Consider the following 9,728-nt stretch of genomic DNA (forward strand, 5'->3'; position numbering starts at 1 on the left):
CTTCAAAAAGATGCAAATGATGTCTCCCTCCATATCTACTTATAGCACAATTTATTATTAAAATTTAACTAAGGGCAGCGGCCAGACTTTCTAACCAGACAAACGAATAAAACGCAAGACCACCATTTTGAATTGAGAAGATACCAAAACAGACAATGTCTTATTTTGATGATAAACTACTCAGAATTATACCGTTGCAACAATCGGAATTTTTCCTGCCTACGTCCTCATCTCTAACTATGATTACATGAAAGCCTCCTTCACAGAACAAATGGAAGAAAAACCAAATGGGGCTTCGCACCATTCAATGTTCATGATCCGACATCCCTTCAATAGTCCATGCCACCCATGCCACCACTCATTGGGGAAACTTCTTTATCATCCTTTGGGAGTTCGGCCACAACTGCTTCAGTTGTTGTCATCAAAGATGACACACTGCACCAAACAAAGTGATTTAGTTACCACAAGAAGCATATGGCGTACGTGTAATAGATATTACCAAGGGAAAGTTCTTTTTTGAATAGATAAGGCAGGCCAAAGCCTGAATGAGAAACAAACAGGTAAGTAAAGCACCAAGGGAAAGTTCTTGGCATCTCACCTGGCAGCATCAACCAAGGCGGTCCTAATAACTTTCAATGGATCTATGATTCCAGATTTAACCATATCAACATATTCACCTGGTCATGATGGAGAACAGCCAGCAGAATCAGTAGGCAGCAGGAGCCAGATGTCCCTTGACAAGGAAAATCTATACATTTAAAGGAAGCGAAGAAACACACCTTTAGCAGCATCATATCCAAGATCAGGGTCGTCTTGTTCCAAGAGCTTGCCAACAACAACAGCACCCTCAACTCCAGCATTTGATGCTATTGTGTGCACCGGTGTCTGCATTGATTTGTTAACAGGATAACAAAAAGATCAGTAACTTCAAGTTTCAACTATTCTTGATGTTAAAGGGAAACTAGACATGCTTATGAAATTTGAGGCAAGTCACGTTGTTTATAGCATAAGAATAATAAAACTTCATATAAGTATTATATTTAATATTTGATTAACTGAGCTCATTGCGTCACAGAATGAACCCCAGAAAAGACTTCATGCTACAAGAGATAAAACAGAAAAACAATAGTCTACGTTTCCTTTCCTTGTTCTTGCCAAGAGGCGCTTGCTCAGTAGCAAATTGCTATCAAGTCTGTAATTTTTATTTTTATTTTTTGAAAGAAAGGACTTGCCTTGAGAGCGTTTTGGATAATCTGGACACCTATCTTCTGATCGAAGTTAGCAGTTTGGAGCTTGTCCAATTCTTTTGACGCATAAAGAAGTGCAACACCACCCCCTATAAAAACGAAGCAAATCAAATGATTAGGTTACATAGGAGGGTTTAAAACTAACAACCCAATCAGTCAATCACTAACGAAAATATACCTGGTACTATACCCTCTTCCACAGCCGCTTTGGTTGCATTTAAGGCGTCTGTTACTCTATCCTTCTTTTCACCGACTTCAGCCTCACTGGCTCCTCCAATCTGTGAAAGCGCAGATCACAATATAACCCTTACCATTCCTGCTTAGGATGTTTGCCAGGAGAAAGATTGCTGCCCTAGTAAGAGAGGTGAGCATAGCAAGCATACCTTAAGCACTGCAACACCCCCAGAAAGCTTGGCTAATCTTTCCTGCAACTTTTCCTTGTCATAATCTGAAGTACTATTCTCAATGGCTGACCTGATCTGTTTGTCAAAATACATCATAATAACGAAGTCAGGAACATCAATGCCCGTACTTTACAAATCTCCAAATAGATAACCTAACATGGGTAGATTCATAAACAAATCCAAAAGAAACTAAACACAAACCTGCTCACATCTTTCCTCAATTGATTTCTTGTCACCAGCTCCGTCAAGAATGACAGTGTCATCCTTAGAAATTGTCACCTAAAGCATCAAGGTCTCAAATTAGTGATATACATTGATCCATGCAAGGAAAAGGGTGAATCCGTTCGAGCTTTTTATGCTCATAGACATGTTGCCTTGGAGAGATTTGGTTCTCTATCAGAACCATCCAAAACATTTTATCAATAAATGGTACCAAAACACGTTTGAATCTTGTCTAAACAAAGCTTAATTACCTTTTTGCAAGAGCCAAGCATATCCAGATCAACTTTTTCAAGATTCAGGCCAAGCTCTTCAGTGATAAGCTAACACACGACAAGAAAATACTTCATTCAGAAGCTCAGAAGATCATACTTAAATCTAGCTGTAACCAATGCTAGAACCGAAAACTTACTTCACCTCCTGTGAGAACTGCAAGATCCTGAAGATTTGCTTTCCTATTTTCACCAAAACCAGGAGCTTTAATGGCACATACCTAGGGAAGTGCACCAGATGTCACATCAATTAAATCAGCAAAAAACTGAAAGCCATCTATTCCAAGATATCTAAGACCTTAGGAATAGCCAAAAACATTAGCAAGACAAACCTTGATACCAGCACGAAGCTTATTTAGAATAAGAGTTGCTAGAGCATCACTCTCCACATCCTCCGCAACAATCAATAGAGGTCTTTGTCTCTGAAGTTAGGCAAGTGTCAGTCATCATCCAAAGTTTCATAATCAATACGGTGAAACAAAGTACTCCATTCAAAAAATACAAAACATTTTTTAACCAAATCTTATTACCAATAAAGTAATTACTAATTTTCAAACTAACCCTATCTTTCCATATTTACTTCTATTTAATAGAATATTTCACCTAAAATAAATATAAAGTAATCTATTCAATAGAAATACTTTTGAAGGAAAAAAGCAATGATTACACATTAAAAAAATAAAAATGCTTTACATTTTTTAACATTTAATCCTTCAAAAAGTGCCTTACATTTTTAACTAATTCTCACCTTTAGAGCTAACTCCAATACTTTAACCACAGCATTGATGCTTGAGATTTTCTTCTCATGGATTAGAACAAGAGGATCTTCAAGTTCCTATTGCACAATCAATTGCAAGGTTAAGCATCAATTGAATCATATTAGCAAGTATGATGATGCCACAAGGATTTTAAACAAGCCTCCCGTGCAAAATTTTGAAGACTTATCATGCAGTTCACAGAGAGAGAGATAGAGAGCATACACATTTCTGGTTCTTCTGGTTTGTTATAAAATACGGAGATATATAGCCCCTGTCTAGCTTCATTCCTTCAACGACTTCCAACTCATTATACAGAGTCTTGCCATCCTGAGACAGTTCAGAAGATGTTAGTTCGCACCACATACATAAATGCGTAGAAGATAGATTCTGACTGCCCATCCCTTCCAAGGGAAAGGGTAAGAAAGAAGAGGCCCCATAAGGGAGCCTAAAGGTGTGGGTGCAAGAAGGCCGGATCACAGGAAACTAAAGGTGTGGATGCAAGAATATCGTATCGCAGGAAAATACCAGGAGAAAAAGGGTGGAGAACATAATAAATACTTCAGGGAAGAAGATTTTGAAAAGACATTGAAGAGACAAATCAAAAACCCCACCGCCCCTTCAGCCAAAAAATAATAATTAAAAAAACAGCAGAAACTCATTACAATATGAAGAAAAAATAGTAGTTAGTAAGAAAACCACAAGACAACTTACTGAGATTGTGATTACTCCCTCTTTCCCAACTTTCTCCATAGCCCTTGCAATTAACTCACCAATTTCTCTCTCTCCATTAGCTGATATAGTCCCTACCTATGATTTAAATAAAGGAATTAAAACTTAAATTATTTTAAAAAAATCAGAGTCCATGCTGCAAAAGGAAAGGAGAGAATATAAAGAAAAATTTCCCGGACCTGCGCAATTTCTTCGGATGTGCTGATCATCCGGGCTCTACTTTTCAAATTTGTCACCACAGCATCAACTGCCATAGTGATGCCACGCCTCAAGTCCATCGCATTCATTCCAGCTGCCACTGACTTGCACCCCTCAGTGAATATTGCCCGAGTAAGGACAGTAGCACATGTAGTTCCTGCCAAACAATTAAGCCAGACAGCTTCTCATTTCTTTTCTATTACGACAAAAACATGAAAAATAATTGGACAATAAACGGATGGCAAATGTTAAATATTTGGTCTTCCGGCATTTAAACCATTTTATGGCAAGAAGTCAAAGCCAAATCCCAATTATCACAGAACCAAGCAATGTAGCATCAGTAATTGGTGAGGTGTTATTATTCAACTCTATTTTTCTCATGGGCAACATCTCACCATCACCAGCTATGTCGTTGGTGGCATTTGCAACCTGCTTTACAAGACTGGCTCCAACGTTCTTTACTTTATCCTTGAATTCAATGCTCTTTGCAACAGTCACTCCATCTTTCGTCACTTTAGGGGCACCAAAGCTTTGTTCGATCACCACATTACGCCCCTACAACATTAAATATATAAAATGAAGCATCAAAAGGAAAAGACCAGCTGTAAGATCTTCCATTGCTTCTTGGTTTGAAACGATGAAATTATCTAAATGAGCATAGGATCAGCAATTATACTATCCAATCATTCACTTCCACTCTACCATCCTTCATCAAGGAAAACTTTCCGGTTTAATTAAATCAGGAATCAATATAAATATTCACAGCAATCAAAAAACAGATGCAGGTGATCTTAAACAGCAAGGTTACCTTAGGACCCATCGTCACTCTCACAGCGTCAGCAAGCTCTTCAACGCCCTTAAGCATTAAAGCCCGAGCCTCGACACCAAATTTGATGTCTTTGGCCGCATAGTTTCTTCTCCAACTCAACCTACTTCCAATCTACGGCACGCAACATGGATAATACAGATTAAATTTAAGAGTGAGAGGGATTGATTCCAAAAATAAAAGTTTGAAGTGCTATTCAGTGAATACTGCACCACCTGTTGGCTGCTGCTCCTAGCAATCCTGAAATCAAAAATGAAAATTAAATTAAGTCAGGGCATTTCAACGTTTATTGACTTGGTTCTTGTTTCAGCGAAAGGGATCGTTAATCCCAGACGATCAACAAATCAGCGAAACAAGTGACACGATCTAAGATGCCTTTCCACAAAGACCAAAAATAAAAAGTCTGATTCCATTTCACATATTTTAGCGAGTAACTCAGGAGAGCAATTTCACACATCAAAAGGCCACGATGTTCAGACGGTATGTGGTATGGAAAAGAAGCTCAAAACTTTAGAAAGAATAATCGCATACTCAAGCGAAATGGTCGTTTGGACTTACCGAGCTTTGGAGGCTAGGCTAGAAGCAAAGCGATACATAATGACAATGGAAAGTAATAACAAGTAGGGAAATACTAAAGAATGGCAAAGGCTTAGCTGAGGGGACGGAGGAAAGTGGTAGCAGGGCAATGCGTCACAGTGTAACAGCGAAACGGAGCAGAGAGGACTGGAGAGAGCCTGCCTTTTCAAGAGAAGGGAAGGCTCTAGAAGAAGCACCTTCTAGGGTTTAGGGTTTTGTGCTCCAGGTTTAAACCATACATAACATTTCTTTTAATACTTAGTACATTACAATTCATCCAACGGGTCACCTTTTTTCACTTCTTTGCTCTAAATTTATTAGGTCGAAAATAATTGAACCGGTTTCCCCACTCAACCCGCAAAAGCCACCCGAATCCATAAACACGAGCCCGCGGAGTCGGCCGCGAAGTTCCCTTTTCTCTTCGCTGCAATAGGAGAGGCTGGGAATTTTCACATTCCAGCCCATCAGGTTTGGAAGGTGGTGGAAAAATTAAAAAGGAAACAACAACAATAATTGTGTTCAACTTAAATCCCAATAAATTTCTAAATATAAAATAAATCTCTTAAGCCCTGTTTGATAAGAAGGAATGAAGAGTTGGGTTTGAGATTAGTATTGAAAAATGACCAACCAATATCATGTGTTTGGTATGAAAAATTGGGCCTAATTTGGGATTGCTCAATTTTATGCGAGATTACTCAAACCCACCGTTGTATTGGAAAAACAATCCTCGATCTAGAAAATTTACAAACAAAATTATTCTTATTTATAATAATTTTTAGGTAAGAGTGTCCCTATGAATTTTGCCATAAACATAGCAGAATCCTCATCATCATTGCCAATGTAAAGTGCCCTTTTCCATTGCTGTGAAGCGCACATCTCCATCTCCTTTGTCGATCTCACCACAAGTGCTTATGTCCACCAGTCACATAGCATTGCAAACCTTTGTCTCCAGAGTAGGGAGTGAGCAAGGAAGCACATCCCATGAGAGATTGACACTAGTGACTTGGAGCTAGCAAGGCAACAACTATTCATAACAGAGTGATTGTGGCAGTGGAGGAACAAGGTCACAACAATGGGAAGCGATCATGACAAGTGATGAAGCTTTGAATAAAGCAAATTTCTCAAAATATTCAAGTCAAAGATGAAAGTTGATGATGAAAGCTTATGATATAGCAAATTCTTAAAATATTAAAGTCAGAGATGAAAGTTAATGATAAAAACTCTAAAACGATAAAGCAAATTGTATGAGTTTCAAGATCTACACATCTCTAATGGAAACAATTTATCTAAATTTGTCTTCATAAAAGCTCTAGACCATAAATGCTACAACCATTTCATTTTAAATCTAGGTTCAAAGTCTAAGATGAAAGCTTTCATTCCATTTCAAATATGGGTTCAAGTTCAAGATGAAAGCTTTTATTACATTTTAGATTTGGGTTCAAGTCATCCATCCCTTGCGATTGATTTGGATTTGGGTTTGAGTTCGGTATTGTCATCTTCTTCCTCCCTAAAGTGTGCAGATTTGTTAATTTTCATCCCTAGATATGTATTTTTTTTTAATTAATAATAAGGGGTGTTATGGTATTATGTTGATTTCTAACTGATTATATAAAAAAATTAATACAAATATTCCATTCAAATATTACTCCATACCAAACATGTTTTTAAAACCTCAATCCCAATTCTAATGCCAATATCAATTTCAATCCCAATTCTAATTCAAATCCCACAAAATTCATACCTACGTATCAAATAAGGGCTTAATTCTCAAGTGATATTTTATTATTTTTTAATTTTATCTCTCAAATTTACAATTTTTATCTTGTTGTAGTCATAACCCGCTTTCTCAATTTTAATCGAAAACATAAATCTTGATGATTAAATTTAAAAGGAATCATATCATTATTTAAACACGTTCAAAAATTTGTAACTTTTTTTACTAGATTTGTAATTTTGTCAACTTGAATTTGAAACTTATTTTTTCAATTTTAATAGGGGACACAAATTTTAATGATTGAATTTTAATAAAAAATTTGCAACTTTAGCTCTCACATTTTTACCCTCCGCCAATTGAATTTGTAACTTGTTATTCATTTTTTTTATTGATACGGACACTTAATGGATAAATTTGCAAAGGAATGTCATTATTTGTAAGTTTTTAGGGATTTTGTAGCTTCCTCTTCCAATAATCCAGCTTACAACTTTGATTTCCCCATACGAACACAAGGAATATCAAATGTACATACCTATATTCATTTATTTAATCCATTTACATGTGTCAATTGTCCATACGCATATTCAAGTTTTAGATTTAAGAACCCAATTCATTTAAAATTCTGAGAACAGAGCGATAATCTTTGAGATGTAACAAATCAAAAGCATTGAGTGAGACAAGACACTACATGACACCAAAGTCCCAGCACATTTAATTCTCCAAATTCTTTTATTCCCTTTATATATTATGAGTGACGTCCTTGTTCAATGCCCCATTCTCCTTCCTTGCTTAGGGTTTTTAGAGTTTTCATACCTTTTTGCCTTTCACTCTTCAAGACTTTCCAAGCTGGATTACCTCTCTTTCAGCTGACGAATCTCTATATGCTGTTAGTTCGGCAACTTCATTAATTAGCTTCTTAGCTTCACCAATCTCATGCTACAGCCAAATGAGTTTTTTTGATGTTCATCACAAAGAAGCTACGAAGCAACACAAGCAAGCTTTACGGGCAAAACACAATCTCACAGGTGATTAGTGTTTGTCGCTAAGAAGCAATTTTTTGTTTTGAATTTTCCATCAGGTTTGAAATTTTTGGTTGCTCGAGCTTAGTACCGAGAAGTGATAGCATAGGCAAAATGCAATCAATAGGTATGTAATGTGCGACTGCTTTTAACTCAAGTGTTCGTCACTTATAATCAAGGCAGAAGGGAAAATGAGCTCTGGTTGGAAATTTGCTGACATAGTTGTTAAGGGTGTTCTGGTCTTTTCTTGATATATCAAAATGTCACTTGAGGAATAAGGGATTTGCCTGACATTCAAAAATTTGTTGGAATTTAAGCTCAACAAGATGGTTCCTTTAAAATTTAATTGTCATTCTCCTAACAAAAGGAAAAGTGGTGTGAAATTTCTAGCTAAAAAAAAAGTGATGTGGAATTTTATGAAAAAACATGAGGTGGAAGTGTATAATCATTTTGTAACTATGCTCGTACAAAATCTTGCCTATTAAGTTTACTAATTTCCTTTTGTTATTTATGAATATAGTATAATTTTTAGTAAAAAATTTTCATTCATTAATCATCCAAACAGATATTCTCTCAATTCAAAAATATAAGATATTTTTTGAGGAGTTAGATGTTAAAAAATGTAAAACATTTTTAGTCTTTTGAGGTGTAATTATTGCCTTTTTTTTTAAAAGTATCCCTATTGATAATGAATTTATATTTATTATAAGGTGTTTAATAGAGGTAAATATAAAAAGATAAAGTTAGTTTAAAAGTAGGTAACTATTTACGGGGGTGAGATTCGGTTAAAAATGCCTTACATGTTTAAACAAAGGGAGTAATTAACTTAGTTAATACATTATTATATTAATTTAACTTTAATTATTTTATTAATCTCAAATTAAAAATTTGAGATGTTATACTTTGCCAAATATTGCCCATTTTTCATTTAATATAAAACTTTTTATATAATCTCAAGTCTACTAATATTTAGACATTGTTATTGGAGACAATTACGTGCTCGATTGCTCAGTTATATTAACGATCCCTAGAAATGAAAGCTTTTGCATTCTTCTCTTTTTTATTATAGAAAGAAAATACCATAAAATCCCTCCATAAAAAGGAAATTGTTTAGAGGAACAAAAATTAATTTAAGGATGCATACTAAACCGATCACCTTACATACTAGATTTATCACTTTGCATCTCAAGTCTATTACCTTGCACATCAAACCTGACCTTGCATCTCAAGCCTATCACTTTGTACCCTAAGTCTATGATGGGTTAAAGGTCTTTAATATGTCATTCTTTAATACCCTTTGTAATATCTCAACTTTTTAATTTTTTTTTATTTTTCTTTAAATCATTGAATTTTACATAAAATAAGAGATGTTTAGATATCTTGATGCCCTAAAATAATGAATATTTATATTTTTTATGATTTTTTAAAAATAAAAGAGTGTATTTGTGATATTTTTCTTTAAAAAATCATAAAAAAATAAATTTTTATTATTTTAGAACATCAAGATATTTAAATGTCTCATATTTTATGTAGAAGTCAATGATGTAAAGAAAAATAAAAAATGAAATTAGAAAGTTAGGGCATTATAAGGAGTATTAGAGAATAACACATTAGAGATTCCTAGCCCGTCTATGGTCTTGCATTATCTTGCACGCCTGTTAACTTGCACATCAAGCCTATAACCTCACATAACAAAGTTACATGTTAGTCTTCAAAAATGTTATGTAATTTGCATACTTGTGGTTTGAACAATCCATTATTCTTGT

The 9,728-nt window shown here is 35.2% G+C and overlaps 1 protein-coding gene across 1 annotated transcript; it reads right to left on the bottom strand.

Annotated features, from left to right (window-relative positions):
* Window positions 1–107: 107 nt before the first annotated feature.
* Window positions 108–5,465, bottom strand: LOC129310144 (chaperonin CPN60-2, mitochondrial). The gene is made up of 18 exons (XM_054952010.1): window positions 5,212–5,465; window positions 4,869–4,893; window positions 4,636–4,767; window positions 4,223–4,382; window positions 3,809–3,984; window positions 3,612–3,707; window positions 3,123–3,227; window positions 2,891–2,977; window positions 2,475–2,564; window positions 2,283–2,363; window positions 2,125–2,193; window positions 1,853–1,930; window positions 1,631–1,726; window positions 1,426–1,525; window positions 1,233–1,336; window positions 780–885; window positions 599–677; window positions 108–435 (listed from the first exon to the last, which is right to left on the bottom strand). The coding sequence occupies exons 1-18, from the start codon at window positions 5,247–5,249 to the stop codon at window positions 330–332; spliced, it is 1,728 nt and encodes a 575-aa protein (XP_054807985.1). The 5' UTR covers window positions 5,250–5,465; the 3' UTR covers window positions 108–329.
* Window positions 5,466–9,728: the final 4,263 nt, after the last annotated feature.

Source organism: Prosopis cineraria, unplaced genomic scaffold (genome assembly GCF_029017545.1).
Source record: "Prosopis cineraria cultivar Desert tree isolate PC_DT_omini unplaced genomic scaffold, ASM2901754v1 PC4, whole genome shotgun sequence".
Classification (NCBI taxonomy): Eukaryota; Viridiplantae; Streptophyta; class Magnoliopsida; order Fabales; family Fabaceae; genus Prosopis; species Prosopis cineraria.

What these genes read in the sequence shown, in the direction of transcription:
- LOC129310144 (XM_054952010.1), bottom strand. Translation starts at nt 5,249, where the DNA reads ATGTATCGCTTTGCTTCTAGCCTAGCCTCCAAAGCTCG. An exon ending in ACCAGAAGAACCAGAAATGT is followed by an intron (nt 2,978 to 3,122) that starts GTATGCTCTCTA and finishes ATTGTGCAATAG; the next exon opens with GAACTTGAAGATCCTCTTGT. An exon ending in CAGTTCTCACAGGAGGTGAA is followed by an intron (nt 2,194 to 2,282) that starts GTAAGTTTTCGG and finishes GTCGTGTGTTAG; the next exon opens with CTTATCACTGAAGAGCTTGG.